Source organism: Piliocolobus tephrosceles, chromosome 19, assembly GCF_002776525.5.
Source record: "Piliocolobus tephrosceles isolate RC106 chromosome 19, ASM277652v3, whole genome shotgun sequence".
Classification (NCBI taxonomy): Eukaryota; Metazoa; Chordata; class Mammalia; order Primates; family Cercopithecidae; genus Piliocolobus; species Piliocolobus tephrosceles.
In genome coordinates, this window is record NC_045452.1 from 47,387,088 (window position 1) to 47,414,077 (window position 26,990).

Consider the following 26,990-nt stretch of genomic DNA (forward strand, 5'->3'; position numbering starts at 1 on the left):
ATGAGAGAAAATTGTATCTGTAAATTTAAATTATAAAACTTGTCCTTAATTTTACACTGGCCCACTGTGTTTAAAAGTCCTAACAAATGGCTTCTGGAAGAAAACGTGATTACCTAACATCCAGACTTGAAGGACTTACAGCCTGTAGTTCCAACTTAAAGTATTGAGAGCATCCTATGTGCACATGAAATGACTGTTCCTAACTGGTAGCGTGATATTTGAAGTTTGAAAGGCGTTGAGTCTCTAATTCTTAAGAGTTACTCCACATAGGCAGCAAACTACATTAGGGAAATGTGTTACATACTGTTTTTTAAAAATTACCGAGATTTAAAGAATGGTTGTTTTAACCACTTACTGTAAGCATATTCTTTAACATAATTTTAAAACTTTGGAAACACTACAGATTTGTCTTCCCAATTTAGCTTTTCCTCTCCTACATTTGATAAAGTACGTATTTATGAACAGATTGTCACTTATTCCTGGTTTATGATAAATAATATTCTACAATTTCCAATTGAATAGTCAAACCTGAGTTAGGTTAACATTTAGAAGCATTCTCTCTCAGGTACGTAAATACATGAGAAAGTGATTCATTTCACTAATTCGGTGTGTAAATTATTAATAAACAGCCAGAACCCACAGTCAAACATTTCCTTGGTTCTTTCTATCTTCTAATGCTATAGATTTCTTTAAAGGGCTAAACTGTTAAGTAGGTTGTGCCAACGTCCACCCTTGAATGTAGAATTTGTGCCATTCTGGCAGGTGGATAATGTTATTAGCTAGCTGAGGCTGTAACTTGCCTTTTAAACTCACTAAAAGTTATCAAATGGCTCTCTTACACCATAACGTCTTTTTAAAATGAGGTACTTTATGAATCAAAATGCTAAAATGACTAAGCAAGAACATTTCCCTAAAGCTTTCAAAGGACAGCCTATTTGTCTAAGCAGAGTTGTGTTCGTATTAGCTGAAAGACCTGCTGTTTTAAAAGTATGCATTTTGATGGTCTCAAAACACTTTCAAAGTAAAATGCTATCACTTAGTATTACTAAATCTGTTCCACTTATATAAATAAGTATCAGAGCTAATTTAGTTTGAACTTGGATTCTTTTAATAGGCTCAAAATGAGTGCCATACAGGGTTTTTATTCACAGGCTTGAATGAGAATTGAAGAAATTCTGACAAGTTTAATACCCATCTGTGATTAAGTCTGGCAAAATACAGGTCATTGAAACAGACATTTTAATTGAGTTTTATAAAACTATACAAATCTTCCAAGTGATCATAAACCAGTTTCTCATTACAGGTACTAAGCAAAAGTCACACAATTACACTTTTAAGATGACAGTGTTTAATGTTTATCAAGATACATTTCTACAGGTAGCAGGATAACAGATGAGTTAATGGGCCTCAGACTACATCCAAGGGAATGTTTATTGGGCGATCCCAATTACACCACAAGCCAGACGACTTCCAGCGTTTCCTGTCTTTGTACTTTCTTCATTTCCACCTTTGCCCAAGTCATCTGCTTTTTCATGGACCTGTAAACAATTTTAAGAAGATAACTTTGGGCTGTCAAGTAATCACTACCTCCTCCCAACAATACCCAAAAGATGTTTAAGAACCTCATAATATTAGAAAAATAACATTAATCCTAGTAGATATACTTAGTAGTTTAAAAGTGAAAACTACTATTCAAAGCTTTTTCTTGGTGTTGCAAAGACATTACCTTTAAACATTAGATAAACATTAGGTTGCTATCTCTAAATGAAATACTAAAAACCCAAATAACTATGTTGTAGACCACCACACACTACCCTTAGTCCTCCATGATAAGTTACAGTAACTTTAGTTCAGCAGTCACTCTTACTTTGGCAATTTTTTTAATTGCTTTGGAAAAAAAGGAAAACGAAAGTGAGTAACGCTCAAAATTTCACACCAAATGAATGACAGGCCTATAAATAAGATATAATCCTAAAAAACCTTAATACTTTAGCAACAGTATTTTGAATTTTGTTCAACAAACCTTCGTAAACGAGTTTTCTGCTTTACAACTATGGCTGAAGAAAACCTTAAAAATAAAAGGGTTAAATGAATGGAAGTGACTAATGAATGTTAATGCCCTCAAAGGGAGGTAAAAGGGAGCCAGTCTCCCTTTGGTGTTTTGCATGAACCAGATGCAGTTCCCCAGGATAACTTGGGGCAACAGCTTCCCACAAGTTAAACAAGTCATGATAACCTACAGTCCATCCCAGGTTTTAAACTTCACAAAATGTTCTGTTTAACAAGTGAGAAACCCAATCCTGGCAAGAAAATCTGGCCATTTTAAAACTAAAGACTACTCTGTTTTCCAAACTCAGATCTAACATGGTCAAATGTAACCTGCTTTTTACTGCATCTTAGCAGAACAGTGTTCTTAACTGACCTAGATAAAATAATTTTCACCATAATTGTCCAATAAAATTGCTTTTCCTAATTTGAACTGCAAGTACAATTTATCTGGATCTTTAGAAACCACGACTAACAATCATAAAGTGAAAAGATACATGACTGTATGGTAGAAGTTTCATGTATATCCTTTTATGAAAACTCACCACCAATGTGCGGCCAATGATGGAATGGTCTCCTGAGAGTGAGATCACAGCATCTTCAAAAGACACATTGGCCACACCATCTTTGCCAGCAGTCACATTGCCCAGGTCTCCAACATGCCTAATAAGGAAAAAGCATCAGATGGATTAGGGCTGACTCCACTAAACATCAAGGTAGTTCATGAGCTAAATTAAAACTCGACTGAGCAAACACAAATTTGCAAACAAGTAGCTAGGCATTCTAAACACAGCTCTTCAAGCAAGGCTTCAAGTCTACAAACTCATGCTCTGGGAAGAAAGATGGGAGTGCACCTCATTTCAGAAGTACCAAAGGGTAAACTCTCAGTTACTGAGTTCTGCCTGTTAATTATTGGCATAGCTAACAAAGCTATGTCCCAAGGCCTCTGATATAAAAATCTTGTCCGTAGATTTAGTATTTTCCTGAAAGGCTTTCAGAAAACATACACATACAAATGGAGTCTCGACTAGTTTTCAGTATCAATTTTTTATCTACAGACGCTTCCTATGTTTCACGATGATTGATTCTGCTAGTGGTTGACATGACATTTGTACTCATGACATTTCCTGTATTAGTTCCCCTTTGGCACCTGTATTAGTTCAATATTCAATAAATGCTACAAAACCAAATCGTTTTAAGTGTCCCCATTTGTCAATTCCTTTAAGCCCAGGAAGTAAAAGCATTCCAGCATTTGGGAGCAGGGGTTTAGATGAGTCAGCAAGTTCAAAAACAAAGGTGGGGGAGAACACGGAATTATCTTAGCACATATTTACAGGTAGTATACCATATAAACTCCAGAAAGCTATCGCCATTATTACAAGAGTTAAGCATCTTGTTACCTCTCTTCATCCTTTGGCCCACCATGTTGTCTGGATAGAGGATTAAAGTGAGGACCTGCACTGGTACAGCCTATTTACAAGAAAAAGGAAAAAGAAAAGCTAAATTATGAATTAAAGTTCCCAAATACATTCTAAAAAGAAACACTGCTAAAACTTCCCATGGACAGAGCGGTGACCTGCATCACAACTACTGGGATAAGCAACACCTTGGTACAGGCACGCTGAGAAGGGAAGAGAAGCAAGTCTATGGCCGGGCGCGGTGGCTCACACCTGGAATCCCAGCATTTTGGGAAGCTGAGGTGGGTGGATCATCTGAGGTCAGGAGTTTGAGACCAGCCTGGCCAACATGGCAAAACCCTGTCTCTACTGAAAAAATACAAAAATTAGCTAGGCGTGGTGGTGCGCACTTGTAGTCCCAGCTACTTGATAGGCAGAGGCAGGAGAATCGCCTGAACCTAGGAGGCAGAGATTGCAGTAAGCTGAGGTTGCACCACTGTACTCCAGCCTAGGCAACAGAGCAAGGCTCCGTCTCAAAAAACAAAAAAAACAAGTCGTAAAGTTAACACCCTTCTCTGGGCTTCGGCTTCTTCACTGTACAATAAGGGACCAGACTGATCTTCAACAGTTTTTCTATTATTAAAATCCCATGGTTAAGATCCAAATTTGTGAGAATGTAGTATACTTGAACTACAAAAAACTCATCTCCCCAGCAACATACTGCCAAGCAGTTCTACCTGTGCCCTTTACTTGGTGCAGGCAGAATATTCAACAGCATTTTATGTGGAAGGGCCAAGGCTGCTGCCTTACACAACTCCAGGGGGCAGCATTCCGACTGTACCCTGTGTAGAAGGTGCTCCTGTGCGCCAGGGGATGACATTCACAGAGCACAACCTCGACAGCACAGGAGGCCCTTTCGTAACACGGCTGTCTTCAGCAGTCCTCTCACCCCCAGGAGACCCACACAGGGAGAAAGGCAGGCAAGTTACAGGAAGCAGCAGCGCAATCACCTCCCAAACCAGAGGCGGTAAGCCAAAAAGCAACTTGGGGAATTTCAGCAATTACAGAAACAGATCAAATCTGATCACTACAAATCACTATTTGAAACTAAATTAGCAAGATGAATAAAGTTAATTTAAGAAGAAACCTATAAACAAAAAATTCAGATTACTCAAATATGGCAAAAGACCACTAAATGCAATTTAACTCATAAACTTTTGTTAACTTGCTTCCAATCCCAAATTAAGAAAATAAAACTTGGCAGTTTCTCTGAACCTACTCAGGTTCAGGGGCTGCCTGATTTTTTAAAAATACTAAAAAAAAAAATTTTTTTAAGCATATTCCAAAGTACCAATGATCCTCTGCATTCCACCTCCAGGTTGTATCATACTTTTGTCCCACTATGGAGCCTGTGTTTGCGGTATAGAGCTACTCTTACATGACATTATGCAAACGAATGCAGCCCCTTTGCTTGAGGCACCCACCCTCAACCCCCAGCTCAAACACTGGGATCATTACAAAAGTTAAGAACCCCAGTTATTTCCTATTGCCTTCTTTAAAAAACACCTTCTTCTGGCTGGGCACGGTGGCTCATGCCTGTAATCCCAACACTTTGGGAGGCCGAGATGGGCGGATCACGAGGTCAGAAGATCAAGACCATCTTGGCTAACACAGTGAAACCCCATCTCTACTAAAAACACAAAAAAATTAGCCAGGCGTGGTGGCGGGCGCCTGTAGTCCCAGCTACTCAGGAGGCTGAGGCAGGAGAATGGCGTAAACCCGGGAGGCAGAGCTTGCAGCGAGCCAAGATGGCCCCACTGCACTCCAGCCTGGGCGACAGAGTAATATTTGTCTCCAAAAAAAAAAAAAAAAATCCTCTTCTACAATGATTCCGTAAGACAAAAACCATCAACTCTTTCCCTTTCTTTTCCACACCTAGGTGACAAAGACCAGTTTTGTGGCTAATCTTAAGGTTGATCTTCAAAGTTATTTTAACTCCACTTTTTTTTTTTTGGTTTCTAAAGATATACTACACCAAATCTTAAGACAAAGGGCACTGGGCGTTAAGAAGCAGGTCCACCCCCGTCTTCACAATCTAGTGCAGTTACTTTTCTTCTTGTGTATACTCTGCTGGCGTTATTACAAAAACCAAGATATGGTCCTAGTTTCTGCAATTTTAGCACAGTGTTTATATAATAAAGTTGACCTCTTTTTTAAAAGAAAAGTTGAGGGTTTTGCCAGGCACAGTGGCTCACACCTGTAATCCCAGCACTTTGGGAGGTGGAGAAGGATAAACCACTTGAGCCCAGCAGTTCAAGACTAGCCTGGACAACATGGAACCCCATAGCTAGAAAAAAATTAGCCAGGCGTGGTGGCGTATGCCTGTAGTCCCAGCTACAGGCCACGGCATTGAGGATCACTGGAGCCTGGGAGGTCGAGGCTAAGGTGAGCCGTGATTGCACAGCACCACTGCACTCCAGCCTGGGTGACAGAGCAAGACCCTGTCTCAAAAACAAAAACAAGTTGAGGGGTTTTAACAATTAGGGGCTACTCTACTGTTTATCTAACTAGGTTGAACAAGTAAGGGTCACCAGCACAGCACAACACCCACCTTGTGTATTATCTCCAAACTGATGAACATGGAATCCATGCAGGCCTTCAGTCAATCCTGTAATGCTTCCCCACACCTTCACTGGTCCATTGCTTTCCTTTAATCAAAGAAAAGTGCAAAGTTGGAGTTTCTGAACAAAGAAAACAGCTGATTTACCTTTAACCCCTCACAGTAAAGTAAAAAGAAGCCAGACTTGGGAGTAGAAAAATCTGTGTCCAAATCCCAGGCCGACCACTTTCTAGCCAGTGAACCTCCAGCAAGCTGCTTAACTGCTCTAGGCCTGTGTCCTCAAAAGGGAGATGGTAATCTTGTTCCCACACTCAATGCACAAGCGCCCTGTGGCCAGGCTTCGTGATTAAATAACATAAAAAGCACCAAATAGAGTGGTAAGCAAAGTGAGTACCTACACGTCAGAGTTAGATACTTCACAGGGTTTGACTATTACAGTAAATATGTAATATAAGTACCTATTTAGTAAACACCTGAATAGGTCATATTTGTACATGTTGAATATAGATGTACATGTAAACCTTTTTGGTTTGAGACGGAGTCTCGCTCTGTAGCCCAAGCTGGAGGGCAGTGGCGCGATCTCAGCTCACTGCAAGCTCCACCTCCCGGGTTCACACCATTCTCCTGCCTCAGCCTTTTCAACCCAAAAGGTGTATGTCTCATCATACACTCTTTAGCCCCTTGCTTCTTCTCCATATAGACACTCTTCCATACAGCATACACACTTTAAAAAAAAAAGAAAAAGGCACCCTGGAAACGTCCAACAGGCTACCCTAGGACCCCTGCTCTCCACCCACTCCCCAACTCAGTGAGTGTTTTTAAGTTTCCATCATAGGTTTTTTTTTTTTTTTGAGATGGAGTCTAGCTCTGTCACCCAGGCTGAAGAGCAGTGGCATGATCTCGGCTCACTGCAAGCTCCGCCTCCCAGGTTCATGCCATTCTCCTGCCTCAGCCTCCTGAGTAGCTGGGACTACAGGCGCCAACCACCACCACGGCCAGTTAATTTTTTGTATTTTTAGCAGAGATGGGGTTTCACTGTGTTAGCCAGGATGGTCTCGATCTCACGACCTCGTGATCCGCCCCTTCGGCCTCCCAAACTTCTGGGATTACAGGCGTGAGCCACCGCGTCCGGCTATCATAGGTATTTTTAATTAGCAGTCAGGAAATATCCTATTCCACTGCCCTCAGGAGAGGACTGATTCTAGTCTAACCAGAGGTACTACTGTTTTCTGAAATCTTTTCAAGCACTGAAACCTAGATAACCTTTCCACTCTACCAAAAAGCAAGCAAGCAGTATCACCGTTCAGGTAATGGTGACAGGTAATGGTGCTCCGTGGCTACATACAGAAATCAAGGACGTTACGAGTAGATCTCAGGACTAAAATAAACACAGCATCCACACCACACCGTCATACATGTTAGTGTCTCTTGTTTTTAGCTTGGTTTTCAAATAGGGACAACAGTTAAGGGGCATTAACCCTTAAGACGTGACTTTCCACTGGAAAATACCACTGCTCAAACGAAGGATTCTGGCAATTGCGCGGCCTTTTAAAATTCTTTTCTTTTTGAGAATAGATACTGTGACTCTTCTACAACCTCTAATTTTGGAAAAACTCAAATGTGAAAGTTGTCCCTCAAATATGCTGTGTTATCAAGAGCACAGGGCCAAAAAGAGCAGGTTCTTTCAAACCTCCATTTAACGGGTAATACATTGGGAACATGTAAGTAGCTGTGCTTAGGTACAACCCTACAGGGACCAGGCTGTGAACTCAAGTGAATAACACAGGCCTGGAAAGCTCCAGCAGTACTGTCCTGGGCTAATGAAGGCTCAGTATAAAGAGATCTCCAACAATTCTTCAAGAGAAGCTAGGAATACTGGATTAGGTGAAAAATTCTGATTTGTAAAAAACTAGCAACGAGTCCAAGATTTTAAACACGGAATAGGCCACGCCAGGTAGTTTATAGCCAATGTATTATCTCTGCATATCTGGAAAGCTGGAATGCTCCACTATCCAAGGCTCTTTCTCAAGTACAACTGGCACCAACCAAAATGAAGTCAGGTGCTTAAAAGAAGGAACTATGCACGCTGCTCAGGGAAGGCGGAAAATGACAAAAACCTGGGTTCATGCATGGATTCTCAAAGGCCAGGGAGAAGGAATTCCACAGAGGCGTCTTAAGACTAGTACTGGTGGCCGGGCGCGGTGGCTCACGCCTGTAATCCCAGCACTTTGGGAAGCCGAGGCGAGTGGATCACAAGGTCAAGAGATGGTGACCATCCTGGCCAACATGGTGAAACCCGGTCTCTACTAAAATACAAAAAATTAGCTGGGCGTGGCGGCACGCGCCCAGCTATTCGTGAGGCTGAGGCAGGAGAACTGCTTGAACCCAGGAAGCGGAGGCTGCAGTGAGCTGAGATCGTGCCACTGCACCCCAGCCTGGGCAACAGAGCGAGACTCGGTCTCAAAAACAAAACACAACACTAGTACTAGTGAATTACGTGGGGAGAAGTAAAGAGGGACAAAACGAAGTCTGACAAATGAAACAGCAAAATGGAGTCAAATGCCAAAGAACCTTTTCCAGAAAATGTGGAGACGTATTAAAGAGAAAAGCTAAACTCGTATCTCTCTCATATACATTTCAGACACTTGCACAGACTAACTGTTCCTGTCCTCTCACCTTTCTGTAAACTCATTTAAAGACTGAATCTCATTCATATAATAAATATTCTCTCACGACTTTTAAGCCGAGTACGAGACAATTTTCCACCAGTTGGTAACTTCACTAAGGCTCTGGGGACAGTATTATCACAAGCACCTTCCTTGCAGCACGTTTTGCGATTTTACTGATAATAGTTATGAAAATATTTCTGTACATTTTACAAGAGTCGTTCAGAAGTTTGTCTCTGACCATCTTAGCAACCTGCCTACTGGCAGAGCAATTTTAAAGCCACTTCACAGAAAATTTGGCTTAGGAAATGCTCCGACAAGAGTTATTAAGTACCAACTCGGTGTAATGGAAACTTCAGGTCTTCTAATTTCCAAATCCCAAACCCCACCCACTCTCCTCAAACAACAGTCCTCAATCATAGGTGCACATTAAAATCACCTTTGGAAACTTAAAAAACAACAATAATCACCTGCGCTAGGACAGGTTTTGATGTAATTGGTCTGAGGTTGGGCTCTGGTGTATTTTTAGTAAGATCTTCAAATAAGCTAACTGTGCACCCAAAGTTAAGAATCATTGCCCTCGAAAATCCCCCAAACGGTCAGTTAAACCTCTGGCTCTCGGAGCTAAGGAGGAGGAAAAGGATCTCTGTCCAAGGCTACCGTCTCTGCCCTTGCAGCCCAACCATATGACCTAGAACAGAGGCCAGCAAACTCCTGCAAAGTGTCATACAAACGGTCTCTGTTGCGTATTTTTGTTTACCAAAGCCTTTTAAAAATATAAAAACCATACTTAGCCTTAGAGCTGTACAAAAGCGGAGACTCCCTGACCCAGAGCGCTGAAGCCGGAACGCGGAGAGGGATGCTAAGACACCAGGCGGGCCCAGGCGCAGTCGCCATCCCCGGGCCGGGCCTGTCACTGCGCCACTCGGTGTCCGCGGGACCCTCAGGAACGAGAACACAGCCAAGCAAGGGAGGAGCACAGCTGCTCCAAGCACCACGACAGAGCCCGCGGCGGCGGCCCACGGACCCCGGAAGGCAGCACGCCCACGCCCGCCCCCGCGGCAATCCCTCCCCACGCTCCCGCCACGCGCAGGCCCAGCCCCGCGGCGGCCTCGGTCCCACACCCCGCACCCGGGCCCGCCCGATGACTCAGCACTTAGCGGGCACCGCACCGCTGGGGTCAAAGGCACCGATCGGGCGGCACGGGCCGAAGCCGGGCGCGGGACCAGGGCGGTCCCGAGGCCTGGCGGGCGACCCGCTCCTAAGCACAGGTGCGCGGGGCGACCAGCGGGCGGGAGCGGCCTCGCAAACAAGCCTCCGCCCCAGCCCTTGCCTTCTGCTCGAAATTGATGGTGCCCTGCACTGGGCTGTCGCCCTTCAACACGCACACGGCCTTCATCGCCATGACCTGCTAGGCCACGCTGGGGTCCTGCTTCCGAGTATTGCGAGACAGACCCCCAACGCTGCAGGAGACTACGCCGCAAAGCGGGACCACGGCGCCGCGACTACTTTATAGGCGGACCTCCGCGCCCCGCCCACTCTGGCCCCAAACCAGTCACAGCGCACGCGCTCAGCCCTCCCCTACGGCCCCCCCGCGGCAGCCTCGGGACGCGAGTGGCAGGAAATGACTGGGGGCGGGGCCAAGGGGCCGCGTGCGCCTCAGACTCCCCCCGCCCCGCAGCCGGGAAAGGTCTAGAACCCCGAAATGTGGAAAAAACACAGCCTTTTTTTCACGGGGGCGTGGCCCGACGGTTGCAGGACGCGAAATTGGCAAAATGATGTAAACAAGGTACGCCTTGAAAATCTGAAGTCACTTTGTCTAGAAATGTCGTTAGTTATGACTGACTTTCGCCACAGCGTCTCATTTGTTAGTCAGAAATTAGGACGCCCCAAGATGGATGCTTTTGTAGTTTTCTTTTTTTTTTTTTGTCTTATTTTTTAATTTTCTGAGGATGTAGAAAGTCGCTACACCTCAATCCCCGGCCTCACTTTTTCTTCCCCTGCAATTGTTTTAGTCCTTAGCACAGAGTTTCTTATTTGGTTGGCAGAATTCGGTATTCTTTTTATATTTTTCCTGTTTGGCAACGCTACAACCCTACAGATAACCAAAACGGCAACTAGTTAGCTTCTAGGCATCTCCTGCGTTTTTGTCTGGCCCTAAGGCCACAACACTCAAGGAGGGTAGAATGGTGAAATAATTTATGATGTCTCCATACAACAGGAATGATAAATATGACTTACCTTTCAAGGGAAATATTTCAAAAACATGATGAAATGAGAAAATAATGCAAACTACTTTTATCCGGGGCGAAGGGGTTGTTTATTTGATTTTTGAGACAGGGTCTTGCTCTGTCACCCAGGCTGGAGTGCAGTGGCACGATCATAGCTCACTGCAGCCTCGACCTCCTGGGTTCAAAAGTCATCCTCCTGCCTCAGCCTCCCAAGTACCTGGGACCACAGGCATGTGCCACCACACCTGGCTGATTTTTGTTTTTCGGGTAGAGATGGGGTTTTACCATGTTGCCCAGGCTGGTTTCAAACTCCTGAGCTCAAGCCAGCCATCTGCCCACCTCGGCCTCCCAAAGTGCTGGGATTACAGACATGAGCCACCAAGTCCAGCCTAGTATTTTGTATTGAACATGGCAAAATACTGAGATTTAATTCAAGTCCAGCGTGAAACAACAGTAGAAGCTATGCCAGCCTCGTTCGGAGTACACTATTTATTTATTTACTTATTCATTATTCATGTTATTTACACCCTCAGACTCTAATGCATCGTCTATCAGAGAAAACACAATTCACATTTTTTATCATCCTCTAGGAAATATACATATTTGCAGTTTTGCGTGTTGTATTTAGTAGTAGTTTCCAGATAATTCATATATTCTAAACAGTTGCATAAACAGTGCAAATGCTGGCCAAACGGCCTTTGCCCAAGGCTGAAGTTTCTCTGGGTTCCAGGAAGTTCGGCAGATTTCAGTTCATTGTAAACTTGCCAAGGGACCGCCCACAGACACAAGAGAGCTGCCTTGGGACATTGAATTACTCTTCTTTTGAGACGGTCTAATGATGCCTGGGTGGTGCCTTCCTAGGACGGTCCTCACACCTGAACAGGGGGTGCCAGGCCCTGGGCCCCATACTTTACAGGGCCCTATTCTATCCCTCTTCTGGCATCATCTTCCATGGAGAAAAGAATGTGTTGAAGCCAAGAAGATGCTCCCACCAAGAACATCATCTCTCCTAGAACAGGGGGTAAGAAATTTAACTCTGTGATATTTAAGAGTATTTGTGTCTTCCTAATGCAGGGCATCGAATCTGGGCACTATGGACATTTTGGGCCAGACAATTCTTTGCTGTGGAGTCTGTCCTGTACCCTATAGGATGTTTAGTAGAATCCCTAGCCCCTACTCACTAGATGCCAGTAATACCCTGTCCCTCCCTGCCGGGCTGGGATAACCCAAAATAATTCCAGACGTTGCCAAATCACGCCCAGTTAAGAATCACTGTTTGTATGTATGTATGTATGTATGTATGTATTTTGATATGGAGTCTCGCTCTGTCACCCAGGCTGGAGTGCAGTGGTGTGATCTCGGCTCACTGCAGCCTCCGCCTCCTAGATTCAAGTGATTCTCCTGCCTCAGCCTCCCAAGTAGCTGGGACTAGTGTGTGCACCATGCCTGGCTAAGTTTCTGTATTTTTAGTAGAGATGGGGTTTCACCATGTTGTCCAGGCTGGTCTCAAACTCCTGATCTCAAGTGATTTGCCTGCCTCGGCCTCCCAGAGTGCTGGGATTACAGGTGTGAGCCACCACGCCCAGCCAAGAACCACTGTTTAGAACACCACTTGAGTACCAGGATCCTGGAATTTCCTGCCCAAAGAGCCCTGAGCCTGGGTATAGGATCCTGAACAGGCCACACAGGGACTGCCCCTCCTTGAGTACACTGCTAGCCTTAAACATAGGCCCCGCCCAGTGCTGCAAAGAGCAGGGGTGGGGAAAGGGGGAAGGGCCAGGGGCGGGCAGGCAGCCACGTCTGCACTGCTACCCTCCTACACAGAACTGAAAGAAGTCCAAGAATTCCGCATTTGAACCTGCCTTCCAGGTCTGTATGAAGGTGTATTTGTTAGGAGAGGATGCTAGAGCCTGGGTTGTTTGGAACCCTGGAACATAGATTGAATCTGGCACATGTAATTAGCCGGGCATGGTGGTACACCCCTGTAGTCCAAGCTACTTGGGAGGCTGAGGTCAGAGGATTACGTGAGCCCAGGATGTTGAGGCTGCAGTGAGCCGTGATCACATCATTGCACTCCAGCCTGGGCAACCGAATGAAACCCTGTCTCAACAATAGTCATCATCATCATCCTGGGGTATCTAACTTAAAAAAATAAAATAAAATAAAATAGGGAAATCAGATGAGAGGGATCTTTGCACTTGAACCCCAGGGTTTAAAGAAGCAGAACAGGCAAGACCCTGTCAGAAAGAAAGAAAGAAAAAAAGAATGAGAGAGAGAGAGAGAGGGAGGGAGGGAAGGAAAGAAAGAAAAGAAAGAAAGAAAGAGAAAAAAAGACATAAAAGAGAGAGAAAGGAGGGAGGGAAAGGAGGGAAGAGAGGGAAGGAAGGGAAGGGAGAGAGGGAGGGAGGGAGGGAGGAAGGAAGGAAGGAAGGAAGGAAGGAAGGAAGGAAGGAAGGAAGGAATTAGAGAAAGAGGAGCATGTGGCACATGTAGACAGTCCAATTTATTTTGTCAGGAAAGGTGAGGAGGAAGATGCCTCAAATCAGATGGCACATGCAGATGACTAAACCGCTTGTAATGTGTCGTCTCAGCCTTCCTAAACGTGAAAATTCATGTTTGGGGACCTCTGTGCATAAAAGGTGGGCAAAAAGGTAGACCAGAAATTTTTATTTTTATTTATTTATTTATTTATTTTGAGATGGAGTGTCACTCTGTCGCCCAGGCTGGAGTGCGGTGGTGCAGTATTGACTCCCTACAGCCTCACCCTGCTGGGCTTAGGCGATTCTCCAACCTCAGCCTCGCAAGTAGCTGGGACTACAGTTTCAATAATTCTCTCTAGACCTCAGCTGCAAATCAAAGGCACTGGGCCTAGATGCAGTGTTTGTCAACCCTGGCTGCATGGTAGAATCACCTGAGCAGTTAAAAACAAAAACAAAAAACACTGTGCTTAGGCCCAATTTTATTAAAATTTAAAATGATATATCTTTATACTGTAAATACACATTTCATTGCTGTAAGTCATAAGAAACCCTCAATGGTTATCCATGGAATTGGGCTGCTTATCTGTGCACTTTTCATCACATGAGAAAAACCTTTATTTGGTGAAATAGCATAGCCAGATTTCTGTTAACATGCGGTCAAAAGCAATTTCTAACTGATAGAGATGAGAAGCCACCAGAGGGGCGTCCACAGGGAGTCAGAATGGTCTCTGGACTAGCTGAGTGGGTGGACTGAGAGCGGATGGGGTGAGACTCAAGGCAGAGAGACCATTTGGGAGACAGGATAAGAGCCCACCTAAGGCCATCACTGGAAGAAAGCTGGGAGATCATGGAAATGCAACCACAAGTCCAGCCACCCATTAGAGGTGCATGGTGAGAGAGGGAAGGTAAGGGCAGCCCCGAGGTTTCTAGCCGCCTTGGTGCTGTTTACCAAGGAAAGCAGGTTCAAGGACAAAGGGTTTCATTCAGGACAGGGTGCATCTGAGGTGCCTGAGGAACCTAGAAGTACCAGGCTGGAATCGTCCTCTTGGATACAGGTCTAAGCCTCGGGATCATTCCTAAGCCTGGACGCCATCGCAGAATTAACACACATCCTATTCAGTGTTCTTGTTTTGTTTTGTTCTGTTTTTATGGCACCGGGTCTCACTCTGTCACTCAGGCTGGTGTGTAGTGGCGTGATCTCGGCTCACTTTACCCTCGACTTCCTGGACTCAGGCAATCCCCTCACCTCAGCCTCCTTAGTAGCTGGGACTACAGGTGAACACCAACACATCCGGCTAATTTTGTATTTTTTGGTAGAGACAGGGTCTCCCTATGTTGCCCAAGCTCATCTAGAGCTCCTGGGCTCAAGCAGTCCACCTGCCTCAACCTCCCCAAGTGTCATGAGCCACTGCACCCGGCCTCAAAGTTGTTTGTTAAAAATGTAATTATCTATTCCCTTTAAGGGACATAATTTTCTTCATGATCCTCTACCCTACTAGATGGGTAGGAGTTGGGTGAGACTTAAACTCGACAATGCCTCAAGTTCGTGTAGTTTAAACCAGGGGTCCCCATCCACTGGGCCACGGACCAGTACTACACTGGCTATATTTGAAGAAGAATTTTCTTGGGCTGCACATAAAATACATTAACGCTAACGGTAGCTGATGAATTTAAAAAAAAAATCACAAAGACAATCTCATCATGTTTTAAGAAAGTTTATGAATTTGTGTTGGGCTGCATCCAAAGCCGTCCTGGGCCACAGGCAGCCCATAGGCTGCAGGTTGGACAAGCTTGGTTTCTAGGCCTCAAGTGTGGTGGGACTGGTGTTTTAAAAGTTTCATCAGTGAAGATTTTACATATTGCATGAAGATTGATATTTAAGTTGAAATAAAGGATATAAGAGGATATATTTTGTTTGAGATCATTACATTTCTGAACAGTTAATTGAGTTGCGTGTGTTTCACGTAAGTATTATTTAGTTATACCTTTATCATCACAGGATGATTCTGCTTCATAACTTCTTTCTGTTTATAAGGAAAGGGGCTGGGCATGGTGGCTCAACCCTATGATCCCAGCACTTTTGGAGGCCAGGACAGGCAGATCACTTGAGCCCAGGAGTTTGAGACCAGCCTGGGCAACATGGTGAAACCCCGACTCTACAAAAAATAAAAAAACTAGCTGGGAATGGTAGCACACACTTATAGTCCCAGCTGCTCAGGAGACTGAGGTGGCAGAATTGCTTGAACTCAGGTGGCAGAGGTTGCAGTGAGCTGAGATCACGCCTCTGCACTCCAGCCTGGGCGACAAGAGTGAGATCCTCCCTCAAAAAAAAAAAAAAAAGGCACTGGTTTATTGTTATTGTTCTTTTAAAAAAAATTGCTGCTCCCCAACCTGGGAGGTTTGGTTTGGTTTGGTTTTTTGTTTGTTTGTTTGTTTTTAACAGTTTTATTAAGATACAATTTATATACCATACACTGTACAATTCACCCTTAGTAAGCACTGTAATGATTTTTAAAGTAAATTTATGTAGTTGGCAGCTACTAGCACAATGCAGTTTTCAAACATTTCCATCAGCCCAACTTACCTCATGCTAGTTTTTGCTTAATCCCTTCTCCCACCCCAAGCTGCAAACAACCACTGACCAGCTTTCCGTCAATAAATTTGCCCTTTCTGGACACTTCATATAAATGGTATAATACAATGTGTAGTCTTTTGCATCTGGCCTATTGTCCTTAGTATGATGTTTTAGAGCTCAGTTCATGTTACAGCACTTATCTATAGTTCGTGCCTTTCTATATCGGAATACTGTTCCGTTACGTGGATAGACTGTATCTCAGATCGTTTTTCCGCTTACAGGCTGTGGGACATTTGGATGTGTTATGGGTTGAACTGTGCCCCATCCCCAAATACATATGTTGAAGTTTTAACCCCCAATAACTCGGAAGGTGACCATGTTTGGAAATGGGGTTTTACAGGTGTAATTAGTTAAGCTAAGGTCATACTGGAGTAGGATGAACCCCTAAATCCAGTATGACTGGTGTCCTTATAAAAGGGGAAATTTGGACATAAGCACACAGGTATTGTCAGCAAACCCCAAAAAGCTAGGGGAGAGGCATGGAGCAGATTCTTCACAGCCTCAGAAGGAACCAGCCTTGCTGACACCTTCATCTCTCCTAGCCTCTGGAACTATGAGACAATGTCTGTTATACAAGCCACTCAGTTTGTGGTAGTTGTTTTTCCGGTTTGTTCATTTTTCTGAGACAGAGTCGTGCTCTGTCACCCAGGCTGGAGTGCAATGGCAGATCTCAGCTCACTGCAACCTCCACCCCCTCCCCCCCTCCGAGTTCAAGCAGTTCTCCTGCCTTAGCCTCCCAAGTAGCTGGGATTACAGGTACCTGCCACCACACCCGGCTCATTTTTTGTGTTTTCCGTAGAGACAGTGTTTTGCCATGTTGGCCAGGCTGGTCTCAAACTCCTGACCTCAGGTGATCCACCCTCCTCGGCCTCCCAAAGTGCTGGGATTACAGGCGTGAACCACCGCATCCAGCCGTGTTCATGGTAGTTTGTTACAGCAGCCTTAGATAATGCATACAGGAGTATTTCCAGTTCTTGAATATTATGAATAATGCTGCTATAAACACTGACATTCGTGCCTGTGAACACATATGGTTTTATTTCATTTTGGTTTATTTTTTAACTTTTGTTTAACTTTGTTTTAAAAAACTGCCAGTTGGCTTTTCCAAATGTCTACATCATTTTACATTTCCATCAGCAATGTTTGGTGGTTCCGCTTTCTCCCCATCCTCACCAATACTTGGTATTGCTTTTCTCTTTTGATTACAGCCGTTCTAATAAATGTACAGTAGTATTTCATTGTAATTTTAATTTGCATTTTTCTAATGACTAATGATGTTGAGCACCTTATAATGCTTATTAGCAACTTGTATATCTTCTTTAATGAAATGTCCACTTAAGTCTTTTTTCATCTTTATGGTCTTATAATACTGTCTGGGACCTCCAGGGCAGTGTTGAATAGAAGTAGCAAAAACTGACATTTTGCATTGTTCCTGACATTTCAGGGAAATGTTCAGTCTTTTACTGTTAAGTATGATGTTGTGGGTATTTCATAGATGCACTTTATCCAGGTTGAGGAAGTTCCCATCTATTCCTAGTTTGTTGAGAGTTTTTAACGTGAAAGAGTGTTAGATTTTGTTAGAAGGTATTTCTGCATCTATTATTGAGAGGATCGTGTAGTTTTTGTCCTTTGTTCTGTCAGTATAATATATTACACTGGTCAAGTTTCAGACGTTAAACCAACCTTGAATTCCTACAATAAATCCCACTTGTTCAGAGTATATAATCCTTTATATATGTTGCAGAATTTGGTGTGTTAATATTTTGTTAAGGGATGTTGTTCTGTGATTTTATTTTCTGGTAATAAAAATGTCTTTATTAACTATTCTCATTGAATGAATTGAGACTCATTGCACATATATCAGTTAGGTCACATAGGTTAATCATGTTTTCTAAGTCTTTTATATCCTTGCTGATTTATTGTCTAATTTTTTCATCAATTAATGAGAATAGAATATTGATATCTTCAACTATTGTTGTTGAACTGTCCATATCTCCTTATATCTCTTTTAATTCTGCCAGTTTTGTTTCATGTTTTTGAGGCTTTGTTATTAGATATGAACATATTTATGACTTGTACATTCCTGACATATTGACTCTTTTATCGTTACTAAATGTTCCTCATTATCTCTAGTAATATTTCTTGACTTAAAGTTTATGTTAGCTGATAGCCACATAACTAATGACTACAACTCTCTTTTGGTTACTATATATATGTTTTTTTGAGACAGGGTCTCACTTTGTCTCTGTCACCCAGGCTGTAGTGCAGTGGCCCAATTATGGCTCACTGCAGCCCTGACCTCTGAGGCTCACGGATCTTCTCACCTTAGTTTCCGAATAGCTGGGACTACAGACACGCACCACCATGCCCTAATTTTTGTATTTTTTATAGAGATGGGGTTTTGCCATATTGCTCAGGCTGATCTCAAACTCCTGAGCTCAAGCAGTCTTCCCAGGTTGGCCTCCTAAAGTGCTAGGATTTTAGATGCATGTGCTGCCACATCCAGCCTACTATTTTCATACTATATCTTTTTCCATGTTTTTACTTTCCACCTATTTGTGTCTTTGAACCTAAGGTATAACTCTTGCAGACTGCCTGTAGTTAGATTTTGCCTTTTTTATCCAATCCAAATATCTTGTTTTTTTATTGGAATGTTGAGACCATTCACATTTAATGTAGTTAATGATAAGTTTGGATTTACATTTACCATTTGCTATTGGTTTTCTTTTGTTGTTGCTTAATTTGCCTTTCTTTTTTTTTTATTTTTTATTATTTTAGAAACAGGGCCTCATTCTATAGCCCAGGCTAAAATGCATTGACATGATCACAGCTCACTGTGGCCTCAAACTCCTGGGCTAAAGAGATCCTCCCATCTTAGCTTTCCAAGTAGCTAGGACTACAGGCAAACACCACCACACCCCACTAATTTTTCTTTTTATAATTTTGTACAGATGGGGTCTCATTATTATGTTACCCAGGCTGGTCTTGAATTCCTGAGCTCAAGCAATCTTCCCACCTCAGCCTCCCATGGCATTAGCAATGCAGGCGTGAGCCACCATACCCAACCTGCTGTTTGTTTTCAGTATGTCTCCTATTTTTGTTTCTCTGCCCCTCTTTCACTGCTTTCTATGTTAAATACTTTTTAGTACACAATTTAAATCCTTTTTTTAACTATTTAAAATTTTATTTTATTAGTCATTGCTGGATGGATTACAATATGTATTTTTTAATAAGAGCCATCTCAAAGTAATTTTTTCAGCTTTATTGAGGTATAATTGACAAAACTATTTAAGGGGTACAGCTTGATATTTTGATAACAATATGTAGCTTATCTAAATATAGTTCAGATTAATACTAATTTAATTCAGATGAAACATAGAAATTTTACTTTAATAAAGCTCAATTCTCTTCCCTCTTTTTTGCATTATCATATGTATTACATTTATACATGCTACAAACCCAACAATACAATGTTATGATTATTGCTTTATACAATATTACGTTTTTTTAAAAAAGCAAAAGAAGAAATGAGAAAAATATATTTATGGAGTCTTTTCTATCAGCCCACATATTTAACATTTCCAATGGTTTTCTTTCTTTCCTTTTTTTTTTTTTTTTGTGATGGAGTCTCGCTCTGTCGCCCAGACCAGAGTGCAGTGGCATGATCTTGGCTCACTACAACCTCCACCTCCCGGATTCAAGCGATTCTCCTGCCTCAGCCTCCCGAGTAGCTGGGACTACTGGCATGCACCACCACACCCAGCTAATTTTTATATTTGTAGTAGAGACGGAGTTTCACCATGTTGGCCAGGATGGTCTCGATCTCTTGACCTGGTGATCCACCTGCCTCGTCCTCCCAAAGTGCTGGGATTACAGACGTAAGCCACCGCGCCCGGCCTACTTTTGTCCTGTGCATTAAAGTTGCTCTCTGATGTTGCTTCCTTTCAGTCTAAAGGACTTCCTATGGCGTTTCTCGAAAGGCAAGACTGTCATCACTTCCCCTGACAGTGCCATAGGTGTGGGCGTCACCTGCTACACCAAATCCAGTAAGCCCCCTCCAACCTGGCAGCATCACTGCACGTTCTCATGTGTGGCCCTGCCCTGGCAAAACCTCCATACCCACTCGGCTAGAGGAGATGGGAGCGGTCCTAGGAAAGAACGCCTCAGACATCCACTGTTCTTACCCAATGTTCAGCATGTTTTCAAGCTTAAACATTTCTCAGATGGTTGTATGAGTTTTATTGATTTCCAGAGCACTGAAAGAGTTGTTCTTGTCAGTTTTGTTCAGACTTATGGTTGCTTTCTGGTGAGAGGATCTGCTGACTTTTCACATGCCTGTGGCTGGAAATATGCTTCCACCCCCAGTGTTTCTGATTCATTAGACCTGGGGTGCAATTGGAGAATTTGCATAGCCCAAAAAAGAAGTGTGTTACAGTTCCTCCCCCACTCTCTCTCTTGCCCCTGCTTTCACCATGTGAAATGCCTGCTCCCACTTTGCGTTCCACCATGAATAAAAGCCCCCTGATGCCCCCCATGAAGCTGAGTTATGTTGGTGCCATGCTTATACAGCCTGCAGAACTGGGAGCCAATTAAACTTCTTTTCTTTATAAATTACCCAGTCTCAGGTATTTCTTTATAGCAATGCAAGAATGGCCTAATACAGCACACCCAAAATAGCAGCTCACATGTGCTCACAAACCAGAATGTCAACTGCAGCATCATATGGCCTCTGTAATTGTCCATTTTCACGCTGCTGATAAAGATGTACCTGAAACTGGGCAATTTACAAAAGAAAGAAGTGTAATTGGATTTACAGTTAGTTCCACGTGGCTGAGGAGGCCTCACAATCATGGTGGAAGGCAAGGGGGAGCAAGTCACATCTTGAATGGCAGCAGGCAAAGAGAGAGAGCTTGTACAGGGAAACTCCCGTTTTTTTGTTTGTTTGTTTGTTTCTTTTTTTTTTTTTTTTTTATAATTTGAGACGGAGTCTCACTCTGTTGCCCAGGATGGAGTGCGGTGGCGTGATCTCGGCTCACTGCAACCTCCGCCTCCCAGGTTCAAGCAATTCTCCTGCCTTGGCCTCCCGAGTAGCTGGGACTACAGGGACGTGCCACCAGGCCCAGCTAATTTTTTTGTATTTTTAGTAAAGACGGGGTTTTGCCATGTTGGCCAGGCTGGTCTCAAATGCCTGACCTCAGGTAATCCATCCACCTCGGCCTCCCAAAGTGCTGGGATTACAGGTGTGAGCCACCGTGCCCAGCTGGAAACTCCCATTTTTAAAACCACCAAATCTCATGAGACTTATTCACGATCACAAGAACAACATGGGAAAGACCCGCCCCCACACCTCCCACCAGCTTTCTCCCATGACATGTGGGAATTGTGGGAGTTGCAATTCAAGGTGAGATTTGGGTGGGGACACAGGCAAACCGTATCAACCTCTGTCTTCTTCCTCTTCTCTTCTGGTTTCTTGTTCCTGTCCATCATTCACAGAGCCACATGAAGTTTTACCATTGCCACTGCCATCATGAGGACACCCAATTCCATGCCAAGGGTACTACCTCCAGATACCCCCTATTTCTCTAGTACTGGAGCATGGCTGGGTTTCATGCTGAGGCGGAGAGTTACAGCCTTCCCCCAACTCCCTACCACAGTTCCCTGGGCCCCAAGTTGGGTACAGTATTTCAAAGGCCATGCCAATCGGATTTGCTGATGGTTAAGATGTTGAATGCAAGAGGACAGGAGTCCAAGGTAACTCCAAGGTGCTGGTTCAACAGAATGAGTTGCTGTTAATTAATATGGCCAAGGAGGCTGCCAGTGGAGCAGGTGTGAGGAAAAAGACCAGTAGTTTCATTTTGGACACAGTTAAGTTCATGATATCTCTTAGTTATCTGAGATAAGAAAAGTAATGATGGATGGATCTCTTTTTTCACTCATACACAATTACTGTAGGCAAAGAACAGAACTGAAATATCAAGACGATTTTCCAGTTCGCTGGCACTATTGACTGCCTCCCCACCAGCCCTTTTCCCTTTCTTCCACTCTGACAAACCCGACTTTACTCTAGTGTCTCTCATTCCTTATATGGCCAGAGGAAATCTCAGTTGTCTAAACCAGCCACGGTCATTCATTCTGCTTATCAATGATGAGTTTGGGGGTGAGCTGAAGACCCACCCAATTCTGGTTATTGACCCAGAGGGGTACGCAGTTGGGAACTTCTGGGATATGTTCTTTTTCTTTTACAAAAGATATATAGGCCGGCTGTGGTGGCCCATGCCTGTACTCCCAGCACTTTGGAAGGCCAAGGTGGGCGAATCACGAGGTCAGGAGTTCAAGACCAGCCTGGCCAACATGGTGAAACCCTGTCTCTACTAAAAATACAAAAAATTAGCTGAGTGTGGTAGGAGGTGCCTGTAATCCCAGCTACTCAGGAGGCTGAGGCAGGAGAATCACTTGAACCCGGGAGCAGAGGTTGCAGTGAGCCAAGATTGTGCCACTGCACTCCAGCCCAGGCAACAGTGTGAGACTCTGTCTCAAAAAAAAAAGCCAGGTGGCACACCCCTGTAATCCCAGCTACTCGGGAGGCTGAGGTGGGAGAATTGCTTGAACCCGGGAGGCGGAGGTTATAGTGAGCCAAGATCGCGCCACTGCACTCCAGCCTGGGTGACAGAGCCAGACCCTATCTCAAAAAACAAACAACAACAAAAAAAGATACATAAGGCCAGGCATGGCGGGTCACACCTGTAATCCCAGCACTTTGGGAGTCCGAGGCGGGCAGATAACCTGAGGCCAGGAGTTTGAGACCAGCCTGGCCAACGTGGTAGAACCCTATCTCCATTAAAACATACAAAAGTTAGCTGAGCATGGTAAGGCACCTATAGTTCCAGCTACTCGGGAAGCTGAGACAGGAAGAACACCTGAACCTGAGAGACAGAGGTTTCAGTGAGCTGAGATCCCATCACTGCACTCCAACCTGGGTGACAGAGCAAGACTCTGTCTCAAAAAACAAAACAAAAAAAGATACACAAAAAGAAGAATTGGCCTCAGTTCTTCTCATGGATATCTAGAGCAATCATCTTGCAAACAAGTTAGACTGCATAAAATAAGCCAAAGGTGGTAGAGTTAACAGACATCATCTTCCAGCCGATGTGTTTGTTAACACGAAGCCACACTTTCTCTGATTTCTTCTTCTGCGAGATAATACACCTCTACATTGGTGAAGCCATTTTGAGATAGAGTTTCTTCACTTGCTGGGGAGGGGGCCGAGGGGGAGGATTATCCTGAATATTTAACTAGCTTTAAACTGAAGAGGAAACCACTGAAAGTTCCGGGCAGTAGATTAGGATACCCAGCCTATTACTGTCAAGACCAGGATGGTGCCAGCAGCGGGACAATGTGCAGTGCAAGGGACTGACTTGGTGTATGACTTGAGTTAGAAGCTGCTTGTTTTGACACAGGTCTATCCTTTTTCTTTGCCAGAGAGGGCAGGAATTGCAACTGCACCTGTGGTCCTTATCACTAATGACTTCCTCTGTGTTCTTCCTTCACACACAAGACTTTTTCTGGGCACTGAGAGTCAAAGCCCATGAATTGCTTTCTCCTTATTGCACTTTGTACTCACAAGCCCTTGTTATCAGACCAGGCAGATATTGTTATCCCTATTCATAAACTGGGTATTTTAATTAAGGACTCAGGGAGGGAAGTAATCACAACCTAGAAATGGTAAGAACCCAGGCTCGAACCTAGGTTTTCTGAGTTCAAGGCCAGTACTCTTTGATCCCCACCATGGCATTCATTTTAGAATTTAAAAATGGTGTCTAATCATTGTTCTTACTTGATTATTCTAATTTTGCATATTAAGTACAGTATGAGTAAACTATCATTAAGACTCTCATGCATCTTGATTCAACAGAATGTATGCTAAGTACCCAGACCTTCTAGGGTATGCTTGCTTTTCTTATTTTCTCTTTCCTTGTTTTTTGAGAAAGGGTCTTGCTGTGTTGCCCAGGCTGGAGTGCAATGGCACAATCACAGCTCACTGCAGCCTCTCTCTCCCAGGCTTAAGAGATCCTCCCACCTCAGCCTCTGGAGTAGCTGGGACTACAGGCATGTACCACCACACCTGGCTAACTTTTGTACTTTTTTGTAGAGATAGGGTTTCACCATGTTGTCCAGGCTGTTTTCTTATATTAATAAAAATAAAAATTCTTCTTCCTATGCTACTTGATCAGGACTCTCTTCCCCTTCCAGTTTTCTTACAACATGTGCTTTGAGTTAATCTTTTAGTGCTGCATAGAACAAGGCTCAGAATCACATTTAGTTAATTTTATTTATTCATTTATTTATTTTCAAGAGTTTCGCTCTTGTTGCCCAGGCTGGAATACAATGGCGCAATCTTGGCTCACTGCAACCTCCGCCTCTCAAATTCAAGTGATTCTCTTGCCTCAGCCTCCTGAATAGCTAGGTCTAGAGGAACATGCCACCACATTAAGCTAATTTTTGTATTTGTAGTAGAGATGGGGTTTCACCATGTTGTCCAGGCTGGTCTTGAACTCCTGACCTTAGGTGATCCACCCAGCTCGGTCTCCCAAACTGCTGGGATTACAGGCATGAGCCACTGTGCCTGGCCATATTTACTTATTTATTTTTTGAGACAAGGTCTCACTCTGTCCCCGAAGCTGGAGTACAGTGGCATGATCACCACTCACTGCAACCCCAGCCTCCCAGGCTCAAACAGTCCTCCCTCTTCAGCCTCCTGAGCAGCTGAGACTACAGACACATGCCACCAGACCTCGCTAGTTTTTGTATTTTTTGTAGAGATGGGGTTTCGCGATGTTGCCCAGGGTGGTATCAAATCCCTGGGCTTAAGCAATATTCCTGCCTCTGCTTCCCAAAGTGCTGGGATTACAGGCATGATTTACTTTACTTTTTTAAAGAAATTATTTTCACATAGTTCAGAAACCGAAATACAGACGACATAGGCTGGGCACAGTGGCTCATGCCTGTAATCCCAGGACTTTGGGAGGCCAAGGCAAGCGGATCACGCAAGGTCAGGAGATCGAGACCAGCCTGGCCAACATGGTGAAACCCCGTCTCTAGTAAAAATACAAAAATCAGCTGGGCGTGGTGTGGGCTTGTAATTCCAACTACTCAGAGACTGAGGCAGGAGAATCTCCGGAACCCAGGAAGCAGAGGTGAGCTGAGATTGCACCACCGCACTTCAGCCTGAGCAACAAGGCAAAGACTCCATCTCAAAAAAACAAAAAAAAAACAACAAAACAACAACAACAAAACGAGAAAAAGGGAATAGATGGGAGGTTTTCACTTCCATCTTTAGTCGTGTATGTACCACTATTTATTTATTTATTCATTTATTTATTTGAGACAGAGTCTCACTCTGTCGTCCAGGCTGGAGTGCAGTGGCACAATCTTGGCTCACTGCAACCTCCATCTGGGTTCAAGCGATTCTCCCACCTCAGCCTGCAGAGTAGCTGGGACTACAGGTGCGCACCACCATGCCCAGCTAATTTTTGTATTTTTAGTAGAGGTGGGGTTTCGCCACATTGGCCAGGCTGGTCTCGAACTCCTGACCTCAAGCAATCCACCCCACCTCGGCCTCCCAAAGTGCTGGGATTACAGGTGTGAGCCACTGCACCTGGCGTGTACCACTATTTATTGAACTAACCCTTATTACAATATTTTCTGGGGGGCCATAACAAATTACCACAAATTGCATGGCTTAAAACAACAGAAATTTATTTTCCCACAGTTCTAGAGGGCAGATTTGCAAAATCAAGGTCTCAGTGGGGCTGCAGTCTCTCTGACAGCTCTAGAAATGAATCCTCCCTTGCCTCTTCCAGCTTCTGGTGGCTCGTGGTGTTCCTTGGCTTATGACCCCATCACACCAATCTCTGCCAGAGTGGTCACATGGTCTTCCTCTCTATATGTGTCTGTTTCTGTATTCTGTCCTCTTCTTCCAAGGACACCCATCATTGGGTTTAGGGTCAACTCTAATCTCATATTGTGGTAGGAGTTATTAAGAAATTATTTTAGGCAGATAGAGAGGAAAAGGGGTCCTTGGGAAATTTTCATTTTTAAAGCTGCTCTGGAAATGTTTCTTGTAAAGCCCAGGCTCCTAGAGCTGGGCCAGCAACCTTTGATATGCACATGCCGGCCATTAGAAACTGGATCTACCCAAACATGACGATCCTCACCCTCTTCTTCTTGCCCTTGCCCCACAAATGCCTGGCAACATGGCTGCCCCCACATATCCCCACGTGTGTAGAACATCATGGTGCTCTGTATTTGCATATTAAAAGGCTAGGGTGGGAGGACTAGCTTTTTCCTGGGCTACGTGAATGACGTGCCTGGTCAAACCAATCCCCTGAGCCCTATGCAAATCAGATACCGCCTCCTCCAGCCTCTGTATATACTTGGCTTGTTTCCACCCCACTTGGCATCTCCTCTTTCGGCTTTGGAGCCTCCCTCCCTCTTATCTCTGTATGAGGGAGCTTCTTCCTTCTGCCTTCTCCCTTCTTGCCTATTAAACTTGCCTGTTAAAACCACTCCACTTGTGTCCATGTTTTTTGTTTTTTGTTTTTTTTTTTTATTATACTTTAAGTTCTAGGATACATGTGCATAACGTGCAGGTTTGTTACATATGTATACTTGTGCCATGTTGGTGTGCTGCACCCATCAACTCGTCAGCACCCATCAATTCGTCATTTATATCAGGTATAACTCCCAATGCAATCCCTCCCCCCTCCCCCCCATGATAGGCCCCGATGTGTGATGTTCCCCTTCCCGAGTCCAAGTGATGTCATTGTTCAGTTCCCACCTATGAGTGAGAACATGCGGTGTTTGGTTTTCTGTTCTTGTGATAGTTTGCTAAGAATGATGGTTTCCAGCTGCATCC

At 44.0% G+C, this 26,990-nt stretch overlaps 1 protein-coding gene, 1 long non-coding RNA gene and 1 other non-coding gene across 5 annotated transcripts; 1 reads left to right on the forward strand and 2 right to left on the reverse strand.

Moving 5' to 3' along the window:
* Positions 1-1,090: 1,090 nt before the first annotated feature.
* On the reverse strand, positions 1,091-10,301 carry SOD1 (superoxide dismutase 1). The gene is made up of 5 exons (XM_023190368.1): positions 10,063-10,301; positions 6,055-6,151; positions 3,447-3,516; positions 2,592-2,709; positions 1,091-1,538 (listed from the first exon to the last, which is right to left on the reverse strand). Exons 1-5 carry the CDS (start codon positions 10,132-10,134, stop codon positions 1,431-1,433), a joined length of 465 nt encoding a protein of 154 aa, XP_023046136.1. The 5' UTR covers positions 10,135-10,301; the 3' UTR covers positions 1,091-1,430.
* LOC111527435 lies at positions 5,468-5,645 on the reverse strand. The gene has a single exon (XR_002726665.1). It is a non-coding gene; the product is annotated as a small nucleolar RNA SNORA81 (small nucleolar RNA).
* On the forward strand, positions 10,208-20,777 carry LOC111525064. Of its 3 annotated transcripts, none has more exons than XR_004228629.1 (3): positions 10,208-10,518; positions 11,822-11,981; positions 20,024-20,777. It is a non-coding gene; the product is annotated as an uncharacterized LOC111525064 (long non-coding RNA). The 3 variants fall into 3 exon arrangements; XR_002725938.2 differs by lacking the exon at positions 20,024-20,777 and adding an exon at positions 19,703-19,757; XR_002725940.2 differs by lacking the exon at positions 20,024-20,777 and adding an exon at positions 19,027-19,081.
* The last annotated feature ends 6,213 nt before the right edge of the window (positions 20,778-26,990 follow it).